Genomic DNA, 25909 nt, shown 5'->3' on the forward strand with positions numbered 1-25909 from the left:
ATATGGCAGGGGAGGAACTTCAAGTAGGTAGTACCATCCTGGAGAATCTTATCAAACAGCCTGTCAGTAATTTGCCACAACAGTCCTATTCCAAAGCCTCACTATACCACAGAAGGGTGATCATTTCTGGGTTTTTGAAGGTTATACCAGCTGAACACAAGCAGCGCCTACCACGTAGAAAAGTCTTTTACATAGTAGCCTGGCAATAGATTTTAAGAACAATGTTTAAGGCCTGGCCTAGCTTTATTAGGAAAGGTTCACTATCAGGTTGGCTTTAGGTTTGCGAATTTTTCAGTCACAGTAATTCTCCAAAATCACTTACAAAGTTATACACCAATTGTGATCTACATTGACAGCGTACCCACAATGAGAGCATGGATTTTTAATGTACTGAAGTAATACAACTGGCAATAGGAATTTGGTGTTCCCTTCACTTTAGTTGTGTGGTGGTGCTGCCATGAAGTTGCCTGTCCCCCATTTTCTACAGCAGTGGGAAGGAGGAGGAGGAAAGGTAAATCACCTGCCCAACTCAGAGCACACTGCCAAAGCAGCAGTGATGTTGGCAGATAAACCCAGAAAGTGTGGCTTTCTGTCTCGTAAGCTCTAGAAGGAGATAAGGAATGGATTTCATTACAATCTCCAAATATCAAAGAATTTGCTTCAAGACACAACATATGTAGTGCCAATGATTAGGTTTCAGGTTATAGAGGCAGGGTGAAGCAGAGTGAAGAAGCAAACCAAAAGGAGCCACATATACCCCTTTAGAATTATGCTTTTTTTTCCTCATAGATCCAAGAATGATTTAAATTTCTGAGCCTCAACTGCCAGTTAGAAATTATGGATTTGTCATGGGCCCCAGCTTATTTAGAAAGAATGAAAATACCACCAACATAGGTGAAAAGAAGACAAGTGCTTGGGAAAATACATGAAACTTACCTGCAAGTAGGAAGGTAATGAGGCAAGTTTCTTTTGGCAAGTAGAGTTTGAGACGAGAACCACTGAAAACATATTCCACCACAGCTTCAGAACGACCGGCTCGCTGGAGGAAAGGCAAGAACTGCTTGGCTTTCTGCGTCTCCTGGTCAGGAGAAAGAATAAAAAGAGTCATTCATAAGATGGAAAGCACCATTTTCTTCTTGGGCCTTAGGACCAAGACATGACTGAATAGCAGAACCTAGGAACATGTTGATAATCAAGAATTCCAAACCATACGACATGAATATGAGGCAATTAATGTTCTATTTTTATTAGTACTAAGTACAGCCAATTTGAAGAGACAGAAATGTCCATCTTACAACAGTACTGACACTCCTGACCATAAGAATTCTTTCTATATATTTCCCATTAAGTTACTCTCAGAGCTCTTTCTACTTACTTGCTCAGAAAACAACTCTGGCTCAAATTCCCTTCAAACACATTATATAAGATTCAAAGCTCACTACACATGGTAAAACCCCAATTTTCAAAACTGTATATAAATTGATATATTTTGATCACGTGACAATAATTTTCTCCCTGTGTATATTTCTAGGGTTCAGACAAGACCTAGAGACATAATTCAAGTTGGTAAGGTACTAAAGCCAGGGAAAACTGTGATAGCTTGACAAATGTCACTAAAACAAACAAAGGAAGCAATAGTAATATAATATTGAGATCTGTATCACATACATTATCTCTGGGCCTACTGAAATTTTCCAGACAGTAGCAAATTCTTTCAATGATGGAGACAAAATCAAATTGTATAGTTTGCTTGATCTTAGAAATTACACTTGAACTCACCACTAAGGCACACATTTTCAGCAAAATTTACAAGGTGGGATCATATTAAAACTTACATTCTCTGCTTTAAACCTCTCTTTTAAACTCTTTAAAACTTTCTTTTATTTTCTTCAAGTTGTCCAATCTTAAATCTCAACGCATATAGTGATGTTTTAAACAAGTACTACCACATTTGAAGATATCTGAAGTATAGACTATATGTTTACAATTAAGAGGATTTTGTCAAGCAGACATCCCTTGGAAACAACACAGGTGACATACCAGAGAGCAATAAAACACTTTCTTTCATTTGCCACACTTAGTATTAATCATACACTAACTACAAACTCCATACGAGGGCAGAAGGTTCTCCACATTTTTGACTCCAATGACACAACTAATCTATGCTGCTGCAATCTCTCGCTTACAATCTTTGCTCCTAGCAACAGGGCTATTATGACTAAATTAATGCATATTAGATAATGAAAATTTAACAAGCCATCAAGTATTTGAGAGTATCCACAGTAGCCGAGAAGACACAAAGGTGCCTTGGAGTCACAGGTATCTAGAGAAGCTAGTGAAGTAGGCAGGGATCAAAACAATATTTACAGTAATAGGATTCATCCTCTCTTCAAACAGAGGACCGCAGAAAAGAGAGACAGTAATCTATCTACTCCAAGCTTTTCCACCACCACAATTTCATATAAAGTGACATACAGCTTAGCTTGGTTGAAATTCTTCTTACACACAACTGAATACAACATATTGTTGTTGTTCAGTTACTTCAGTTGTATCTGATTCTTCATGACCCCATTCAGGGTTTTATTGGCTAAGATACTGGAGTGGTCTGTCATTTCCTTTTCCAGCTCATTTTACAGATGAGGAAACTCAGCCAAACAGGGTTAAGTGACTTGCCCAGGGTCATACAGCTACAAAGTGTCAGAGGCCAGATTTGAACTGAGGTCTTCCTGACTCCAGGCCCTGCACTCTATCTACTGTGCCACCTAGCTGCCCCTGAGAACAACATATATACAAATGCCCACAAACACTTATGTGCAAATACTTCACCTGTAGTTGGAAAAGGCCTAGAATACCTAAGTATGACAAATACTATGGGACATAAAACACTAGAGATATTAAAACCCTTTTGACATCAAAATCTAGGGTACCATATTCTTAAGTTGATCTTCCAATTCCACAATGCATTCTTGAACTAAATACATCACAAGTTCTGTGAATGACTCTAAAATGAGTCTTTGGCCCCAAAACAAAAGAAATATGTACTTTTACACCCCTCCCCCTCACCAAGAAACACTAGATGCCTTCTAGATTTTACCTGGAAAGTAAGCTAATAAAAAGTCAGAACCAACCAACAATGTAGCCATTTATTGCAGCAGTCCTGATTTAAAAAAAAAATGAACTGTAAGGGATGGATCTACTTGCTACAGCCACACGTTCTTTCCCTTAGCTAAGCCACTAGTCTATTTCATCAAGGAGACAACCTGCTCAGACTGTGAGAGAGGGGAAAGCAATGGAAGCTCACTGCTGCAGTGTTTAAAAAAAAAAATTAAAATAAAAAAAAATCAATAGGATGTTCTTAGCTGCTTCCCAAAACTCAACCCACAACTCAACAGCCTCTGCTCCATAAAGGACATACTGGGAGGAAGCACAGGGAATCTGAAATGTCATTTTTTAAGGCAAAGGTTAGAGATTAATACTGATTGTGATAATTCTAAGATGAAAGCCAATTTTAAAAGCCTCCCTCCAAAACCAGTAGTGTTTATATTCAGAAGCCAAAAGTTCAGAGGGAAAAAAATCAATCTCCTGATGGACTCTTTAGGGAAACAAACCCATACCTAGAATATGGACCACCCATTAAGTGACAAGCCAGAGATGGAGAAATAGCTCCAGGTGAACTATGCCTAGATCTCTGTCCTTAGCTAAACTCTACGCTGTATCATTCACAATGTGATTACAAAGTACTTCCAAAATGAAAGTTACAAAAAAATATAAACACAAATCTTTAAATTTAAATCTTTTAAAGTTTAAATAAATAAATAAGTTTAAATCTCTTTCCAAGAGAAGAAAGTGCCTATACTTTTAGGTAGAGAAGAGTCGGTGAGAGAAGGAGCCTAACAACCCTTCAGTGATTGCTTTTGACTTGAAAAAGAGCATAACATGTATTGATAAGAATGATACAATGATCATATAGACTCAATTTTTAGTAAAGTAGAAGCTGTCTTCAATCTCAATCACAGCCATCACAGGAGAGTCTTTTCGAGTCTTTAAATATAAGCCTGGAGCTTTCTTTTTCTTCCAACATGCACTTTTTTGTCATCCTAAAAGTACAAAGAAATGAGGCCAAAATTCTTTTCCTCTAACTTTAGTTTCATAGTAGATCAAATGCAAAGTTGAGTAAGGCAGAATGACAAGTTCCCTCAGGTGACACAGAACTTACTCACAAATCATCTCTGCCTACTCAGGATAGAAATGGAAATTGTTTACTCTGGGAATACTGATTTTATTACTGTAAAATTGACTTTCAACACTGTTAAATGGTTTGCCCTCCAGAGGTGTTGTTTAGTTCCAGAAATGTGTTTCTATTCCTTTCTAAGATTCTGGCTATTGCTGCGAAAAAGCTTCAGTTGTTTAATGAAGTTTTAAAGCCTAAAGAGCTCCATTAAAAAGATACTGTTTCAAAAAAGAGTAGATAAAGATTGGAAATTAGAAACCACAGCATTTTCTTTTTCCTTCCTATTGTCATCAGGTATCTTACTAATATAACTTTTGCTTTTTGGATAATACAGGAAAGTGATTCAGCAGAGAATAAAGAAACTTAATATCACTACAGAACTTAACATTTCCAAGGAATTCCTCAAGAGAATTCTAGCAAGATGGCAGAATGGTCAAAACCAAGCCCAAATGTGTCAGGGTGGTTGAAACAATAAAAAATGTGTCAAATTTTCAAAAAGAAAAAAAAATAGGGGAAAGAAACTTCACAGGAAAAAGCATCCTTGTAAAACAGAAAGACTGAAGAAGTGAAGAAAGGAAACACAACCCACACAGGAGAGGCCCCAATACAGTAAACAAATACTGCAGGGTAGAAGTAAGGAGAAATCTGTACAAAGAACAAGACCATAACAACTACACTTGTAGAAGAGAAATGGCCTGCAAGAACCTTGAGAATCTTTTAAAATCACAATAAGAGATATAAAAGAAAGATATGGTATTGATAAGACTGGAGATGAGATTTCTGAAAGACTAACTACAGTGGGTATTTTTTTCAGTTCTCAGTCTTATAATGATCTCTACGCTCCTTTTGAATCTATTGACCAGTTCTTCTTCCTACAATTTCTCCTGACTTCATTTCTATAACAATACCTTTGTGTTTTCCTCTGACCTGTCTGACTGCTCCTTCTTTGAAATCGTCTTTGCTGTAACACTATCCATGTGCCATTTTGAACTGTTAGTAGGCAAAGATTCAGTCCTGGGCTCTATCCTCTTCTCTTTGCACCCCCACAGTAGAATGTTGGATTGACGAGGACAGGGACTGTTTTACTTTTAAATTTAAATCCTGGCACATTGCACAGACTATGGAAAAAGACTTGTTAACTGACTGACTGCCAAACTTATTAGCTCTAATTAGTCCATTAGTTATTGTTTTTAATGTTTATATCTTTCTACATTTCTTTTTTATTTTGTTAATTTACTTTGATTTATCAACAATCACTTCCATATGCTTTTGAGTTGAAAATTTTTCTGCCCCTTCTTCCCCCCCCTCCCTAAGACAGCACACAATCTGATATAGGCTTTACATTTATATTCCTATTAAACATATTTTCACATTAGGGAAGTTGTAAGTAAAAATTAAAACCAATAGGAGGAACCATTAGAAAGATGAAACAAAACTCAACAGAAGGTAAAAATAAGTGAGAGCGATTCGACTTCCATAGTTCTTTCTTTGGATGTGGACAGCATTTTCCATCCCGAGGCCTCTGGAGATGTCTTAGATTCTTGTAATGCTGAGAAGGGTTCAGTTTAACAATATTAGTCATTGCATAACATGGCTGTTATTGTGTACAAAGTCCTCTTGGTTCTGCTCACTTCACTCAGCATCTTTCTACATTTCTAATGCATTAGTTCTGTACCAAGAGGTACAATGGATACTTTGTCACTAGTTTTCTGAAGTCTTTCAAAATTGTCTTCCTTTCTATTATTGTAGTGACTGTATAAATTGTTCTCTAGTTCTGCTCACTTCGCTCTGCATCAGTTTACACAAGTCTTTCCAGGTTTTTCTGAATCTATAATATTCTTCATTTCCTGAAGTGTAATTTCTTGCAACTGGGTATTTAGACATCTCCCAACTGATGGTGATCCTTTTGTTTCCAGGTCTTTGCTAACAGAAAAAGTGCTACCATAAGCATTTGTGTACATGTGCCTCTTTTTACATAGTTTTTAACCTTTTTGAGGATATATGTCTAGCAATGGTATGATTTGGTCAAAGTGGTTCCAATTTTAAATCTATGGCCCTATAAGTCTTATAAATATAACATACTCCCCAAATAAAAAAAAATCAGTAGATACAAAAAAGGCTCTTGACAAAATACATTTATTTCTATTAAAAAAGTTAAAAAGCACGGGGGGAAAAAACTGGACCTTTCTCTAATATGACAAATAGACACTAATTCCTTCAATATTCATCTCAAATCCTGCTTACTTCAGAAGATCTTTCCTGGTCTCCCTCTATCCCTACCTACTTTCATTCCAGGATTACCTTACAGTTACTCTTTTATATGTCTTGTGTGTATGCTATTTTTTGCGTGTTTTCTCCTCGAATAGAATGTGAGCTCCTTGAGGCCAGACACCTGGTTTCTTCTAAAATCCAGAGTGACTATTCCAAGTACAGAAGAAATACTTGAGGCCTTGCCAATCAATACTAAAACAAGAATTTCTAATATCACAACTATTTGATACAGCACTAGAGCAATAAGAGAAAAAGAAAATGAGGGAATAAGCATTGGTAAAGAGGAAACATAATTATCACTTTTTGCAAATAATATGATCTACTTAGAAAAGTACAGAGTTCCAACCAAAATTAATTGGAATAACTTTAGCAATGTAACAGGATATAAAATAAACCCATAAGTAAAAAGCCTTCATCTAGATTAATAAAAATAAAAATTAAAAAGGCAGGAGATTGAGAAATTCCATTCAAAAAACCTATGGAATGCATACAATTTTTAGGAGTCCATCAATCAAAATTTATATAGGAATTACATGAATAAATATATTTAAAATTTTTTTTTACAGAAATAAAGACGGACTTAAAATAATTGGAGAATGATTAATTGCTCAAGGTTGAACTATTCTAACATAATATAAAGAATAATATTACCAAAGTTAATTTATAATTCCATGAAATTTAATGGGGAAACATGGAATGCAATTTGGCAGGAAATATGTTTAGACCAACATTCTATACTATATACCACAATAAGGTCCAAACAGATGTGTCCTAGATATAAAAGAGAAAAGGGAAGGAAATACTTTTCTTAACTACAAATGAAGACAAAATATTGGTTGCATAAGAAGAGTTCTATCTATCTATCTATCTAAAATAAAGCAGCAGTATTTACATAGCAAAGATGGGAAAACCAGGTGCCCTTTGGGGAATGGCTGAAGAAACTATGGGATACTAATACACTTGTGTTTTCAATGTTATAGAGAACTCCCTGGTTAGGACACTTGCTCTGCCAATGCAGACAGGCATCTTCTCTGTAACTGATTACACAACTAGAATGTACAAGCAGAGGTACTTGACCCCAAGTTTGCCTGGCTCTGTTCACTACACCATGCTGCCTCTCCAAATTGTGCATATTAATGTAATATTGTAGTACCACACAGAACAAAGAATATGAAAAAATATGGAAAGCTACTTTATGAAATGAGGCAGTAAATAATATAGAAGGAAAAGAGTATATGCAATTATGTGAATGAAGACAACGGTAAATGGCACCAAAAGAGATCAAAAGCATAGGACAACTATAGCACTAATTTAAAAAGCAAACACTCATGCTTTCTTTTGACAGTCAACTATTAAAGTTTAAGGTTATATGTACTATTAGTTGCAATCAGTCCTTTATGTTTTGGGAGACTACATTATTGTCAGGATATAAAGGGGAGAAACATTGTAAGATACTCAAAATTTTATCACTACACCAGTTTTGCAAAACAAAGGGTTTATTAATTATTTTAACTTGTTTTTATTATCAAATTATAGGATCCCAATAATTAATTTATGCTGAACATGACACAAAAGTAAGAATATTTGCGGAGACTATTCCTAAGCAGGGCCACTAACATGTGGCTAAAATTACTTCTCATTGATTATACCGCCTCAGGATAGGGGCATTTGGTTATGACACAATAATGTCAAATCCCAATGCACAGAGATTATAGAAATAATCTCAGCTAAATCTTTTCATCATTGTTCTTTGCCAAAGACAAGGCTGAGGGCTTCCTCGTGGCTTTCTGTTATCTGTCACAATATTTGTTCTTTATTAGTTTGTTCTCTATTCTCTATTTCTCAACTAAGGAAAGAACAACAATCTTTTCATACTGTTATTATTTTCACAATCTCTCCTTCTGAATAAACTATTCCTAGGAAAATTTTATTCTTTCAGATAAACTTGTTTAAAGTTGCATTAGGTACATTTAATCTACCAATGAGGATACCATCTTTTAAAGGAATGCTTCTGCCTCCTCAATGCACTTTGAAATTGAGAAGGTAATGATGCAATAAATAGGCACAAGGTAACTTCATTTAGAAGGAAAAAAAAACCCAACTGTTAAGAGCTATACCTCAAATCTATAGGAAAACATCATTAAGGACCTTGTAGAACAGCACATGAGTTGCAGGGTGATTCTTGGAAAGAAAGTCGAAGAAAATCTAGGAAGAATAACTGTAGGTTCTCTACCCGCAAAGATAAGACCTACCCAGGCCAAAACTGGGTTAAAGGGCATCTGCCCAGGTGGTACAGTGGTTAGAGTGCTGGGCCTGCAGTCAGGAACATTCATCTTCCAGAGTTCAAAACTGGCCTCCAAAACTTATTAGCTGTGTGACCCTGGGCAAGTCAATTAACCCTGTTTGCCTGAATTTCTTCATCTTTAAAATGAGCTGGAGAAGGAAATGGCAAACCACTCCAGTGTCTTGGCTAAGAAAAACTCGAAAGGGGTCACAAAGAACCAAACACAACTGAACAACAACAACTATCCTAAAAGGAGTTGCCTTCAGCACCTGAGCTGTATACTACTAATCTCTACACCAAGAATGTTGCTTCATTGACAAAACTGGGAGAATTAGGTATCACAAAATAATGTGTATAAAGAGCCAAAGTTATTTGACAAGGACCGGGGAGGGCTTTACTGAGAAATATCACTTGTAGATGAGCAAGACATTATTGATTTCTCTTATTCACTCATTCAATAAGCTACTGCCAGAGCACTAAACAGGATATTAAAACAACTAAGACTCAAGGAAACTAAAGCTATTCTGCTGCGTCTTTATAGCACATAAGTGACCCTGCTTTCTAAGAGGCTATACCAGTAGAACACAAGCAGACCCTATTAAGCTGGAAATGCTCTGAAGAAGGCCCCAGTGAAGTATTACACATCTGCCGACTAAGGACCCAGCTAGAAGCCTGACTTCATGATGATGGAATTTTTTTGACATAGCAACTCATACAAACATGAACTAAGGCAGAGAGAGGTTGTGCTCTATAAAGTTGGAGGGAATACCAACACTGAAAATGTCTGAAGCAAAGATACAAAGAAATTTTGAGGTACAGAAGAACTATGAAGCAGTTCTCTAAGATCTGGAAAAAGGCTTTCAGAGGAGAAACAGAACCAACCAACCAACCAATATTTATTGCCTATATTTCTTCACTTTTTCACTAATTTCTCAAGCTAATGTAACTGGGCCTACCACTTAACTGAAACTACTCTCTTTCAAGTTATCAGCTACTCCAACAGCTAAATCCAATGGTCTTTCCTCATTCTACTGGAACTTTCTGCCATCTTTGACATTTTAAAACACTTCCTTTCTTTTGGGTACTCTCTCCTCTTTTGCCTCTCTTGACTTGGGGCTCTTCCTAAAAGTATGAAATATCATAACCTCTTCAGATTCTCCATCAGCATTTGAGAAAACATGCTCGGAAGTAAGGGTTATATACTTTTAATTCAAATTGCATTGGGGATAATTGGAAGAAGAATATAAGTTGTGTACAACCTATATCAGCATATTATTTCTATGTAAAAGTTGCTGACTTAAGCTACAGTGGACATTCATGAGCTTCACAGTAATAAATTATTGGGTCATGTCATCTTAGCAACAGCAAAGAAGGAAACCCTTCAAAACATCAATATACTATTCAAGTAGGTAGTCACAATATCAGAATCCTATAATAAAGAGCGAGCATAATACAAAAGAGAGAATGCTGAATTTGGAGTCAGGGGACTTGTGTGACCTTGACCAAGTCACTCAGTCTGAATCTTTAAAATGAGGGTTTGGGCAAACTTATTATTGTTAGAAGATTTTTTAAAGTGTTTTTTTTTAAATTGGGACTAGTGAAGGGAATGGGAGGAAGAAGGAGACTGATGATACTTCCCCCCCTGCCAAAAAAAGAAAGTCAGCAGCTTTTAAGAAACAGACAAAAGAAAACAAAAGGAAACGCAGAGACATACAGACAAGTGGGACACCTTTGAAAGTAATGTGCTGAATTTATTACATGATTTTGAAAAGAAATGAAAACTGTACTGGAGTTGGTTTTTTTTGTGTGTGTTTCATGTGCAATCCTTTTTTTGTGATATTTTTATATGGAAACACTCATGTTTGTCAAGTTCACAACAAAATTTTTAAAAATAATATTAACAGAAATAAAGTAAGAGGTTTGGTCTAGATGATGTCTAAATGTCCTTTCAAACTCTAAAGCTATGATACTCTGAAACAAGAGCACACCATTCCACCCTGAGACTCACTATGCTATGCTAAATTTCAATACGGAAAAAAGAAAATATATTCTTCCGTCAAACTTATCTGGTCAAGACTTTATTTACAATCTAGATATATCACCAGAAACAAAACAAAGCATTTATTTGAATATTTTAATGGGTCTGTGATTTCATCTCTGTAGGAATTTCCCTATGAGGAAATGTTCAACATCAGTGCAGGACAGAACTTTCTGCAACTTAGACTCTCAGTGACTTGCCCAGGATAAACAATGTCACTAATTTTCAGAGGTGGGACCTACATCTTCCTGATCTTGATTCCTGGTCTAGACATCTATCCACTATGCCATGCTGCCTCTCCAGCTGAACAACAGCAGCAAAACTAAAATTGAAAAACCATGTCATTAATTTTTTCTTGAGTCTTCAAAATGAATGGAGAACAGCTCCCTCTACATATCATATGCCAATGAGGAAAATGGAACAAATCCCTATGGGAGAAACTTATAATATCAAGATAATGGAAGGAAGGCTGCCTTCAGTTGAAGCTGAAAATAGCTCTCTGGGGAGTTGTTTGCCTCCTCAGTACTAACTGGCTGAGGCTCTGCCTCTATCATTATCAGTCATGGCAGTTGCCATCTCAGGTTTCTTTGCTGCCACCCAGAGGAAAATTTTGGCTTAACTTCTTTCTGTTGCTTCTGCTTTAGGTAGGGGTGCCTTTAACTTTAGAGCTCTCAGGCTGCCTGCTAGAAGGCTCTTTAATGTTCTTTTGGCTTCAAGTTGCCTGGGCTTCAGACCTTGGGTCAAGTGTTATTTATTGCTCTCAGTGTCAGACCACCTGGGCTAGGTGCTTGAGGGCTATTCATAACATTTCTTATTTGTCTTTTTGCCCTGGAATTATTTCTGAGTGGCACCAAAATGGACCAACAAGTAGCTCCTGAGAACACCTCACTTTTCCCTTAAAAATGTCTTCAATGTCAAGACTATGTTAAATATATACTTACAATGTTAAAGACTTACTAGATACCAGGTATTGTGCTAAGCACTAGGGAATCAAAGAAAAACAGGGTCTCTGCCTCAAGGAGCTCACATTCTATTTGAGGAGAAAACACACAAAAAGTAATATACGCACAAGAGTAACTGTGAGGTAATGTTAGAAGGAAAGCAGGTAGGGGTAGAGAGAGAGTGACCAGGAAAGGTCTCCTGAATTAGACAGGATTTGAGATGAATCTTGAAGAAACTTGGAAGGAAGGAGAGCATTGCAGGTAAGGGAAACAGCCAGAGCAAAGTCAGAAAGTCAGGAGATAGATACTGTGTCATCTTCAGCCTCTGCTTTCATCTCTATCAGGGCAGTAATTTTCTACTTCTTTCCCACATCAATGGCAGGAAACATGACTCCTCTCATTGCCTATATCATTTTCCGAGGCTAGAGCCAAACATACGAATTCTTTGTTGGTCTTTTCAACTCTTCTCAAGTCCTGCCATGCAGACATTGTCTTGCCAAGCCTCAAGGAGACACCAAAACACTGAAACGGAGTAGGTGAGCAGGGGTGAGAGAACAAATATAGAGTCCTCTACTTTCCAGTTCTGTCATTCAGGATTATGCTTGTGTACCCAAAAGATTTCTATCTGAATCTCATGCTAATTCTTGGAGTTCTGTAGATGAAAAATAATGACAGGAGGAATAGGGAAGGTACAACTATGACTCACACCTCAATGAACTCTACACAAGAAAACTAACAGGGTTCACATCACTTTTTGGGGAGAAAACCAAAAAAATCTTGCTTCAGCTCTCAATGCCAGTTGACATTTTAATATAGGGAGATGTTTTATGACTGCTTATAGAGATCTTTGTAGCTATTATCAGCTTATGAAAGAAATAAATTAAAAGGAAAATAATAGGGATGCCCTCTCTTTAAGGTAGCAACAAACACTGCCCTCCCCCAATTCCCCATGCCATCCAATCACAGCTAATTCAATCTTTGCTGGTATGCCTTATTTGCATTCCAATCATCCCACGTTAGCTTTTGGCCCCATTTCATTCCCTCTTTTCTGGAGCTATCATAAAAATGTGGAGCTAGTTGTTACTCTTAGACACCACAATGAGCAGGATCTTTTACAAGGCTGAAATGAAGCTGGCTATGCCACAGAGAGAAACTCCTACTATGTCTAAATCCACCAGTTCCTCAAAAATAAAATGATTAATTGAGTTTGGGTCATCAATAGCCTTTCATTAAGTGGTATATGTAATTCTCAACCTGTCACTAGCACAGTACCTCACTCAGCAGTGGATATGTCAACATTATTCCGACAGCACAGAACATTTGGCCATGGTTCTCATGGTCTATTTCTTTGTAGACTACTTCTAGGAGAATGGAATAAGATGACTTTTTAGGGGTCCTAAATTGGAAGAAGACATGGAGGTCCCATTGTGCTCATCACCTCTCATTCTGGAAGAGGGGCAGGGGCCCTGATATGTAACTTGCTGCACCACTCCTCTTTCCCTGAAGCTCACATACAAGCAAAAGGGGAAAGGTTAATGTTTATACTTCAGAAGGCAGACAATTACAAATGTCTCCCGATGACCCCATCTTTTCTTTCTGTGTTACCAAATACCGTCTTGAAATCCTGTTCATCCAAAATATCTTTTTAAGGGCTGGGTACCTTAATTGGGAGAGTTATTCCAGGATAAATGTTTCTATTAGATACAGTACAGGGAATTTTTTCAAGTTCTCCTTAGCAAGAGTTCCCCTTCTCCCCCGTTCATTGTATGATAAAACAAAGGAAGCAGAGAACATAAGCAAGGGGGCTAGACAAAGTGTTAGTTAACTACGAGGAATCAAGAATACAAAATCCCCATACTACTACATACACATGCAGTACTGAGCATGCATACATTTGTCAGGCTGTTAGGAAAGTGGTTGCTGAAACCCCAATTCCCATGCAGTGAAGCAAATTTAATATCTCAGACACAAAGTAAAACATGGCAAAGGACTTACTTAATTAAGGCAGTCCAACTAAAGGAAAGTGCAACATGGCTTAGAAACATATCCTGAACCAATAAAGGGTAAAAAAGCAGGTATATTACATTTTTATAAAACTGTGTTTTATCTCTGATTTAGCCTGTATATATCTTTTTTTTTTAATGCTTGTGGTATACCCCATTCGACTATTAAGATCCTTGAACAAAGAGTCTGTTTTTATATTTCTTTGTAACCCCAGCACTAAGCACAGAGTCAGACACATAACAAGTGCTTAATAAATACTTATCAATTTTCACAGGTAGAAAGAAGTCTAAACCCATTGTCAGTTTCTAGTATTCTTATGTAGTTATTTATTGGTGACACCATTATTCTCATTAAAGTGCATTTTTCTTTAAGCAGAAAATCACTTCCAAAAGAAGAAAAAAACTTCAGTAAAATGTAATAAATGTTTAAGAGACTATTGTATAGAAAGTACTTATATCTATGACATCCAATAACTTATTAGTTCTATCAATGTTACCACTTCATGCCTCTTGGCAAACCCTTTCTCATTCTTCCTATCTCCAATAAACTTTTTATATTACTGCAAGACAAATTTTTTGTTAATTGACCCAGTCATGTTACTTCTCTGTTCAAAAATCTTGAGTGTGATCGAGTAAGTTGCTGTCCTCATGAAATTTACAATGAGGTTGGAGTATAATATATATAGAGATAAAAACAGTATATAAGTGTACTTCACAGAAGTACAAGACAAAGTGCTATTTGAAGTCCCAAGGTGAAGAAGACTTACTGATTAGAGCAATTAGGGAATAATTAATGGAAGAAGTATTACTTGAGTTTAGTTTTAAAATATATGTAGGAATTCTAGAGGTGAGCAAAGGAGAAGAACATTGTTGGTACAAGGAATAGAAGAGAGACAAGAAAATGTGGGTCAAATGTGGGGGGAAAAAAGTAGTCCAGTCTGCAAAATCTTTAAAATAATTAGTTATCCCAAAGTAGAATGGGCTGCTTTTGGGGATAGTAGGTTCTCACTCACTTGACCTCTTTAAGTAGAAAGACTACTCATCAAGAATACAGTAGAGAGAATTCTTGTATACACACAGGTTGAATTAGATAGACTCTGAGGTTCTATCAAATTCGGAGATGCTGTCATTAATCTGGTTCCTTGAGGGCAAGGAAAGAGGCCAAACATTGGTGGTAGGAGGGAGTTCCATTAATGAATGCTCCTAAGGATGAAGAGAGATTATCTCTGAAGGAAGATAAGGCCATTACTCTGTGTGAGAGCTTGGGGATTTGGTTCTTGAAAAGTCATTCATCCTACATTGGGAGGGGTAAAGTTGGAACCTCTGGGGCAATTGGCACCTTGGGAAATGAGGGAACATGGAGCCAGGGAAGAGATTTTGAGGTCAATGTGGAGGGCAGGGTAAGAAGGTGACCAGGGGGGTATAGAGCAGTGGTAGGTTGCATAATCAGGGAGGTACCCTACACAATAGGGAAGGACCCTACTATGAGCCAACGTCCTCTCTGACACCTGCAATTATGAAAATTGTTCTGGGAGTGAGGCACAATGGAAAAGGTGAATCCATGGAGCAAGCTCTACAAAGCAGTGGTTGAAAATATCTAGAGCAAAGTGCCTAGAATCATACCTTGGAAGCTTTGACTACACGAGAAATATAGAGAAAAGAAAGGCACTAGATAATCATAGGAGTCATGAGTCAGAGAATGAGGGTCTACAGTAGACACAGAGGATGGATAATGAAGAGTGAGAAATCCTTCTTGGAAAGGGGCAGCCCCCCCCCCCCAAATCAAAAATTAATGAACAGGACTAGCTGAAGCAAAGGAAAGGGGAAATCTACTTGACTAACTGATGGGGGGGGGAGAAGAGATAAAAAATTATAAAGCAGGAGAGGAAAAGGAGTATGCAAAACACTAAAGGGAAATGGGTAGTAAATAAGAAGAGGGGATTATGAGTGAGAGGAAGAGAGACAAAACAAAGATTCCCCCCCCTTCAGTCACTCCCCTTCAAATCACAGATACATTAATTATGTCTGTGCAGAAGTTTTTCAGTTTAAAGTAACCAAAGTTAGCTATTTTATCTTTTGTAACTGCCTGGATCTCTTGTTTGGTTAAGAATCCTCTATCTCCTACCCATACATCCCTGTGAGGGACTGACAATGATTGTAAACATCTAGTACCTGGTAAAAATGAGACAAAGTTTGAGCAGTTGAGTGAACTTGGGGAACGGAGAAGGAATTGCTAGAGAATATGAGAAGTGAGAAGATCAATGGTACAAATACAATTTAGACCTAGTGACAAGTGGTAATACAGTTACTCAGAGAGAAAGGAGGAAAGGAAAGAAATGTCGGAGGTAGGGCAGATAACAGTGAGAACCTGTCTTCCTTAGTCTTTTCAGAGAAGTGGAAAGTAAAGCCATCTGTTAAAAGAGCATGGAGTAGAAGGGGAGGAAAGCCTACTTGTTGCAGGAGGCAGAGTAGTGGGGAAATAATTTTTTAAAAAACACAATTACAATCCTGAAAATGAAAAGAATATAACCCTTTTATCTGGTTTAAGGAAACAAACGTGTTATCCAAGCAGAAAAGGAAGTTACCATCTCTCTGACATTTGATTATTATGAAGCAAAAATGAAAGAATATGCTTAGAGACAATGAAATTGTTTCCTTTCTCAAACAACTGAAAACATAGGTTCAGAGATTATGCTTATACTGAACATCTCTCACACCTCTTTAAAATTCACTAGCTAGAATCATATTTTAAGTACAGGTCTGCATTTTATCATCAATATTAAACACAATGCCCTTGGCTTATCCTACTATGATCATAGATTCAGAGCTGGAAAGGGACTTCAGAAGATATAAAGTTCAATTCTCATTTTACAGAAGAAGAAATGGAGGCTCAATGAGGTTAAGTCACAAGCCCAGGGTCCCACTGCTAAGGTAAGCTTATTAAAAACAAACAAACAAACAAGCACAAACTGTGTGCTTAGGAAATGTAGCCTGCTGAATTTCATTACTACTGGGGCTGTATTCAAATCTGCTCCTTATTCCCTGCACGACCTTGTCATGTCACGGTTACTGGGTTTGTTTTTTAATCTGTAAAATGAGACAACTGACTAACTGACCTTCAGAGTCCCTTTTAGCTTAAAATCTATGATTTATGAAAGATCAATGTATTAGCAAATTTGTTTCAACAACAAGAGGCAAAAGACAAGCATACATTTGATTAGAGCAACATTTAAAATTTTTGGTTTATTTCTTACTGTTCTAATGCTTCTTTACATCAGAACTTTTACTAAAAATGACCAAAGGGTCCTATCTCCTTCCTTCCCTCTCAATTACACATCAAAATTTCTTTCCTCTAGGAAGTTTCTCACAATTAATCCCACACATTTTGCAGGCTGCAAGTACAATGTGACACTCATACTCCCCAAATGCATACTGATTTGCAATCCCTATATTTATGCTAATTATGTGTTTATCTATTTTATCTTGCTCATCAGATCCCATATTAAAGACTGAAAATATATAAGCTTTATTATACACTTGTACCCAGTCAATCAGACCTAGATGACTCAAAGACTTCACTCTCCTGTAACATTAACTTGTAGTTTGAAACTAAAAGGATGGATAGATCAAGTTAAAGGAAAAAGGAAAGCCCTTATATTATAAAGAAAGAAGAGAGGGGAATGAACTATAAAGTACAGTAAAGCAGAAGTAAGAAGAATGAATTAAAGGCAAAGAAGAAAATGCAATTCTTAATTATTCAGGGGAAAGAATAACATATTTATAGACAGACTGTCATGTAAAAAGACGCTGGGTAAAGGATGGTACACAGATTACAATAACATCACACAATGCTGATAAGAAACAATATGGCTTTTTGGTCAAAGACACAAACCATGAGCACCTACTTGATCAACAATTTCAGCATTCAACAGATGTGCACTTGCACAGAGACAAATGAGAGACATAAATATAAATGAATATGAATGCCATGCTTCATAGAACAAAATGAATTAGTAATTAGCCCTCAAATCAGTAAGGAAATGTGTATTATTTAATAATTTCTCAAAGAGCAAACTACATTATTGACAATATCTACAGCTTAATTAAAGGATGATATAAATACATTTGGTACATTTTCAAATCAAATTTCCACTAAACATAAAATAGATATAACTAAAAATAGAGAAGTAATGCTAATAAGTAAGGGGATACTTGATATCTATAATAGCCTCAAAAATTAGAACTGAGACATATTTTGCAACTGTTTCCATATAAAATCTTACGTAGAAAATAAATAACTGAAAGATATTCAACTAATGGAGAATCTAAAACCTTCTGAATGGATAATTAAATAGGTGAAATACTGGATATGAAAACAATGACATATGATGGTATTCATATTTTGAAATTTATAATGAAAATGACTGGAAAGACTATTTTATGATTTGTATCTTTTAAGTTCCTCTGTGACATTTGTAAGTCAGATAATAAATGGATCTTTGACATGAATATCAGTGACTCTATCTCTACATAGGCAGCCAGGTGGTACAGTGGATAAAGTGCTGAATCTAGAGTCAAGAAGACCTGAGTTTAAATGTAACATCAGACACTGGCTTGGGCAAGTCATTAAACCAGTTTGCCTAAGTTTACTCATCAATAAAATGGGGATAACAACAGCATCTACTACCCAGGGGTATTGTGAGAATCAAATGAAATAACATCTGTAAAGTGCTTAGCACAGCATGATGCCTGACACACAGTCCGCACATATATGAATGCTAGCAATTATTATTGTTTTCTCACATACTCAGTAAGACAGTCATCTAAAGAAACAGTTACAGGAAAACCGAAGCCAACCTAATATATGACTTGTGACAATGAAAATATGGAATAACATATAAACAGTAGTTTTAAGTTTAGATATCAAGAGTGGTTATTGGAAGAAAAAAATCAGTTTACCATTTTGAAACACTCCTGAAAACTTATGGATTATAGTATCTATAAGACAGGGGAACTTCAATCCTAAGTATGTTTTAAATGCCTACTAAATGCCACTTATTTCTCTTTTGAAATAGTGTAATAGTGACACAGATATTCCCTGCCTTCAAGAACTTATATTCTACTGGATGTTATCATTGTACAGAATGGTAGAACAAATAATTTTGTAAGCAAAAAGGATTTAGAACATGGTTTGATGGAGCACAAATATCATTTTACGGCAAATCAACAATTCTATGAGATGTTGTGCAAGACTGACGCTACACAAAAATTGAAATTGAAGGATGAAAAAATGTGTCAACAAATGAAACGTCCAAAATAAGTGCCTATCAATTTAATATGACAAAGGTAGTTTTTAAACATCTATTTCTCAATACACATATCCTTTATCTAGAGCAGACCTGCATTAACTTTTAAACTTCTTCAGGCTGCAGATAGGTTAGACTGATGATGGTTGGTTGCCCTGGCTCACATGATAGCCGCCTGAAATCCTTTGGCAGAACTCCTGCTGTGCAGGCCTGATCTAGAGCTAATAAACTTTAAGCATACAAATAGAAATAAATGCAGTTACAACTAAACTTGGGGGAGCAAAAGTATAAACTGAAAACATAAAAGGGAAATAAATTAATTTTCCTTAGGAATGGCAAAGACTCAACATCTGTCATAGAGATTCATAAAGTATGACACAGAATAATACTGTTATTATTCGCTAGAAAATTCCATGTCACATTAAAGAACAACAAATGCTAAAAGCTTGAAATGAAATTTGAATCTACATGGTATTACAGAATTATAGTATAAAAGATATTTGGGCTGATTTAGCCCCTTGACTCTGGTGAAGTGAAATCTCTAAAACATTCAGGTCAGTTAATAATTTTAAAAAATTCAGCTAGTGTTTCATATATTTAAAGTATATTCTTCCTTATAATTGTTTAACAACATTCTGATAAAATCAGACATTATAACAAACTTTTAAAATATAATAAACAGTAGAATCAAGTTTATAAACTAATACTGAAACCATTCAGTACAGAAATACATGTGAAAGGAGCTCTCTGAAACCATCACAAACCATTTAAATGTCTTAGTGAGAGATATTAAAGACAGTAAAATGCACTGTATGTCTGAGGATGCCATTCCCTGAGACTCAATAAACTCCAATGATAGGCTTCCTGTTGCTTCTAGGATCATATATAAGCTCCTCTTGATCTTTAAGGCCCTAACTTACCTTTCTAAACTGATTAAACATTACTCCTCTTCATTCATTCTACAGACAAGTTGGCCTTCTTGCTATTCCTCACAAGGCCATCCATCCATCTCTGTCTTTGCACTGGCTCGTCTCCCACGCCTGCAATGAACTCCTACCTTACCTCTGCTTACAGGAGTTTCTGCTTTCCTTTAAAACTCTACTCATGGGATAACTTCTACAAGGAGCTTTTACGGATTCTTCCCACCGCACCGCTAATGTCCTCCCAATGTACCTTTTACATTATATGTGTATGTATGTGTACATGTCTTCCCTCATAGGTGCATGAATTACATCTTTGTATATGCAATCTTCCATGCTTGAGGCAAGAGAGACCAGAAACATAACTGTGCTCCATTCTTTTTCTGGAATTTACTCTAGGAGGGTACTTAGTTGTGGCCCTACCTCCAACCTGAGGTGGCTGAGGATGATTTCTCTTAGAGATTTGATTAGGAGGAAAGGTGGAGAAGGACACAGACAAACTATTAAGAATACAGAGGGAAAAAAAGGGGTAAACAATAAAAAATCCAAAGGAAAAACTGAGTCGAGTTCCTAAGCAGACAAACTGACAGTAAAACTCATAGGAATAAATGGAAAAATGTGTAAAAAAATTTTAAAGGACTGTAATACATTGAAGAACATCATATTATGAAGGAAAACAAAGCCAAAAATCTGGAAAAAATGAGATTTATAGAGATTCCTTGAAGATCATGGAACAAAAGCAAGAAGTTCCAAAATGGTTTAAAAGAGAAATAAAGCATTAAAAAAAAGATATTAGGGTGAAATTTAGATCAGAAATTATAACTCAAATTTAAAAAGACAAATGACATAATAGATAACAAATAAAACAAGATGTAAAGTCTCTTCAAGGTGGCAGAGGCTCCAACTAAGAGAAAGATAAATTTGGATTTAAAAAAGAATGGAAGAAAATTTGCAAAAGAAAAGAAAAAGATAACTTTGAAAGAACATATGAATTCTAAGTGAGTCAAGGAAACTGACCCTGAAGACAGTATGCAAAAAGATAACTTAAGACTCATGGGTCTCCCAAAAGAACACAAACATGAATACCATATGGCAGGAAGTAATTAATGTATTGATTAGTCAAATCTATAGCGGCAGCTAGGTGGTGCAGAGGATAGAGCTTTGGCCTTGGAGTCAGGAGGACCTGAACTCAAATCTGGCCTCAGACACTTGACACTTACTAGCTGTGTGACCCTGGACAAGTCACTTAACTCTGATTGCCTCACCAAAAAACAAAGCAAAACAAATCTACAGAGAGCTGCCTGAAAAAAGAAAGAGAAGAAAAGCTCTCTGCATTTTAAAGTCTAAGACATATAGTGGCTAAATTTCACAATTGGCAGCACACAAGAAATGTAGTTTAAAAATATAAACGTATAATGAAAATAAGGGGCTAGAACAAAATTTATAATGCATCTGGTGATTCCTTAAAAGCAAAATTTTTAATTATGCTATCAGTGAGGAAAAATAAAAACTTGCAATGTCAGGGAAGATAATCATCAATCAATAAACATTTATTAAGCACCTACTGTGTGTCAGTCATTAGAAACAGAAACTAAAAGCATAGAAAATGAAACAATACTATCAGGGATTGTTTCATTCTTTGTGTTTGTATACTCAAAACAGTGCATGTCACATAGTAGGAGCTTGATAAATTAATGCTGTGCATACATTCTGATCCAGCAACACCAGCACTAAGTCTGTACTCAGAAGAGATTAAAGAAAGAGAAAAAGGATTTATACATAAAAAATACTTTAAGCAGTTCTTTTTGTGGTGGCAAGGAACTGAAAACTGTGGGGGGTACCCATCAATTAGAGAATGGGTGAACAAGTTATGGTATATGAATGTGAAAGAATACTATTGTGTTATAAGAAATGATGAAAGGGACAGTTTCAGAGAAAAGTGGGAAGACTTGTATGAACTGATACAGAGTGAGATAAGCAGAATCAAGCAAACAAATTATTTAATAACAACAATATTATAAAGACCAACAACTTGGAAAGTCTTGGGAACTCTGATCAGTATAATGACCAGCCACAATTCCAGAAAACTCCTGATGAAACATGCTACCCAATTCTTGATAGAAATGAGATAGGCTCATTGTGAAGATTCAATTATTTTGGGGGGATAAGGGGTGGGGATATGGCCAATGTGGAAATTTGTTTTGTTTGATTGAACTGTTTGTTTTTTTAATTAAATTTTTCATTCATTCATTCATTTATTTCTTCCATCTATTTCACCTTATTTATTTATTTACTTATCTATTTATTTATTTATTTATGTTATTTATTTTTACTTTTCAACATTCACTTCCATAAGATTGAGTTTTGAATTTTCTCCTGGCTCCACCTCCCTCCCCAAGATGACATACAATCTGATACAGGCTCTACTTATACATTCATATTAAACGTATTTTCACATTAGTCACGATGTACAGAATTAGAACTAATGGGAAGAACCACAAGAAAGAAGAAACAAAACAACAATGAAAGAAAAGGAGAGCAAATAGTATGCTTCTATCTGCATTCCAACTCCAAAGTTCTTTCTCTGCATGTGGACAGCATTTTCCATTGTGGGTCTTTTGGAGTTTGTCTTAGATCTTTGACTGCACATGCTTCTAACAGGTTTTTTCTTGCTTTTTCAATTGAGGGGAGGGGAGATCAGAGGGAAAAGAGGATATTTGTTTGAAAATAAAACAAAATTAATTTTTAAAAGAATGTGTATACTATGTACCAGGTTCTGAGTTAGGAATTAGGGATAGAAAAAAAGAAAAGAACACTTCTGACCTTTTGCTACTGGCACACTCAACTTCCTTTTGCCTTTATTTGACCCAACACTAAAGGACGTTTAAGTGAAAAATAGGCTCATGTTGCTAAGAAGCTCATTTTCAAGTGTTCTAATGTATGAAATTGCTGTTAAGGGAAGAATAGAACAGAAGAACTCCTTAGCAGAAAAACTAGGATCCTATGTAGAAAGATACCAAAAGCATAATCTATATCACTTAAAGGAGATACTGGCAAGAGGCTTTTTTGCAAATGGTAATATGCTGGACATTAATGGCAAGAATATGTGGAATCTTTTATTTCACTTTCCCAAACATCTAATCTCAATTACAGCAACAGTATGGATAGCTATCTATATACAGTGGATTTGTTCCTTGCAGAGCATATAAAGTCAAAATTACAAGTCAAATATTATACACAGTCCCTGAAAATCTTTTACACATCCTCTAAAGTACAGTAAAGTATCTTTAAACAATTGGAGCTGCAAAAGGGCTAGGAACTCTTAAAAAGAAGACAGTCTTCGGAGAAAACAAAGACGAATGCTTCTAACCTTTTGACTAATGTGCAGAATGAAACACACAGTTTTGTACCTGGTCAATAAGAGAATTTGTTTTGCTTGACTGTACTTATTTGTTACAAGACAGGAAATGCAGAAGCCAACCCTGAATCAGCTGATTACACTGGAAAGAATATTGAGTTGTTGGAGTAAAAACAAAAATTATTGTAAACCAAAAGAAAAAAAATGAGAAAACAAGACAATTTTTACAAATCCAAACTGACCCATTCAAACAAACTGACGACACACACAAAAAAGTGGGAAATGGAGGGAGGAATGGATATTATTACAGGTATAAGCCTTTTCCTAATGAAATTTAACCAATGTCAATAAAATCTGATAACAAGGAGACCTAGAGAAACTAAAAACAGTCTTTGCTAGTAAATGCTTGTCTTTTTATTTGGAGGGGGGGCAACTAAAGGCCATACCCATATAGAATAAAAAACAGTTTTATAAAATCTTGTAGAGTAAGATGGTAGAAGACAATGAGAAATACTTTCTCACAAACAGAAAAAGGTAAACTTTAAGCTTGGTGAGCATTCTTTAATCATGACTTTAAAGTCATGGAACATTTTAGGATGACCTAGAAACAAAGACAACAAAATTATGGAAAAGATTAATAAATATTTATGCTATATTATTTTCACAATAAAGTGTAGTGGAGTTACAACATTTAGATACTAATATCATAGTTCCTATGTGTGTTTCTTGAGAAAGTTTACATGGCACAGAAGAAAACAAAAACAGGAAAATCAGTTGGACTAGATCAAGTTAACCCAGAGATGGTCATGGTGGAGGCAATACAATTTCGTGGGCCTTGGGTGACTGATTTAAGTTATCTAAAAAACAAGAAGTTACCAAAGGTCTGGGAAAAAAATCATGGATGTAAAAAAAATGGTTCTAGTTTTGTTTCATAATACCATTAAGAAAGACAGACAGAGAGAGAGAGAGAGACAGAGAGACAGAGAGAGAGAATGAATCTCGAGGGTATATCTATAACTACTGACCTATATGCCTACTTTTCCATCTCTATAAAATTTTTATCAGAATAAGCTACCCATACATTTGGCATACCTTGATGAAGGAACAAGTTAGAATAGGTAGGCTTTCTTTTTTAAAATTTTTTTTATTAATTTATTTTGATTTATCAATAATCATTTCCATATGCTTTTGAGTTAAAAATTTTTCTCCCCCTTCTTCCCTACCACCCTCCCCAAGACAGCGCACAATCTGATATAGGCTATACATTTACATTCCTATTAAACATTTTCACATTGGTGGTGTTGTAAGTAAAAATTAAAACCAACAAGAGGAACCATCAGAAAGATGAAACAAAACTCAACAGAAGAGGAAAAAATAGCAATTCAACTTTCATAGTTCTTTCTTTGGATGTGGATAGCATTTTCCATCACAAGGCCTCTGGAGATGTCTTAGATCCTTGTATTGCTGGGAAAAGTTAAGTTTATCAATATTAGTCATCGCACAACATGGCTGTTATTATGTACAACATTCTCTTGGTTCTGCTCATTTCACTTAGCATCAGATCATACAAGTCTTTCCAGGTCTTTGTTCATCATTTCTTATAGCACAATAGTATTCCATTACATTCATAAACCACAACTTGCTCAGCTATTCCCCAACTGATGGGCATCCTCCCAATTTCCAATTCTTTGCCACCACAAAAAGAGCTGCTATGAACATTTTTGTACATGTGGGCCCTTTTCCCATTTGTATGATCTCTTTGGGATATAGCCCTAGAAGTGTTATTGCTGGGTCAAAGGTATGCACATTTTTGCAGCCCTTTGGGCATAGTTCCAAACTGTTCTCCAAAATGGCTGGATCATTTCACAACTCCACCAACAATGTATTAGTGTTCCAATTTTCCCACATCTTCTCCAATATTTATCATTTTCCTGTTTTGTCATGTTGGCCAATCTGATAGGTGTGATGTGGTACCTCAGAGTTGTTTTGATTTCTATTTCTCTAATCAACAATGATTTAGAGCATTTTTTCATATGGCTATAGATGGCTTTAATTTCTTCATCTGAGAACTGCCTGTTCATATCCTTTGACCATTTATCAATTGGGGAATGACTTGTATTCTTATAAATTTGACTTAATTCTATATCTATATATTTTAGAAATGAGGCCCTTATCAGAGAGACTCGTTGTAAAAATTCTTTCCCAATTTTTTATCTTCCTTTTAATTTTAGTTGCATTGGTTTTGGTTGTGCAAAAACTTTTCAATTTAATGCAATCAAAATTATCCATGTTGCTTTTCATAATGTTCTCTATCTCTTGTTTGGTCATGAATTCTTCTGTTCTCCATAGATCTGATTGGTAAACTATTCCTTGCTCTCCTAGTTTGCTTATAGTATCAGCCTTTATATCTAAATCATGAACCCATTTTGACTTTATTTTGGCATACGGTGTGAGATTTGGGTCTATGCCTAGTTTCTGCCATACTCTTTTCCAGTTTTCCCAGCAGTTTTTTTCAAAGAGTGGGTTCTTATCCCAGAAGCTGAGGTCTTTGGGTTTA

General features: G+C 35.9%; 1 protein-coding gene across 1 annotated transcript in view; it reads right to left on the reverse strand.

Annotated features, from left to right (window-relative positions):
* Positions 1 to 25909, reverse strand: part of SND1 (staphylococcal nuclease and tudor domain containing 1) — a 479638-nt gene that overhangs the window by 184137 nt on the left and 269592 nt on the right. The window contains exon 15 of the mRNA XM_021002412.2: positions 937 to 1078. Coding sequence (XP_020858071.1) covers positions 937 to 1078 — 142 coding nt within the window. The remainder of the gene's footprint in view (positions 1 to 936; positions 1079 to 25909) is intronic.

This window comes from Phascolarctos cinereus, unplaced genomic scaffold, assembly GCF_003287225.1.
Source record: "Phascolarctos cinereus isolate Bilbo 61053 unplaced genomic scaffold, phaCin_HiC Scaffold_1;HRSCAF=81, whole genome shotgun sequence".
NCBI lineage: Eukaryota > Metazoa > Chordata > Mammalia > Diprotodontia > Phascolarctidae > Phascolarctos > Phascolarctos cinereus.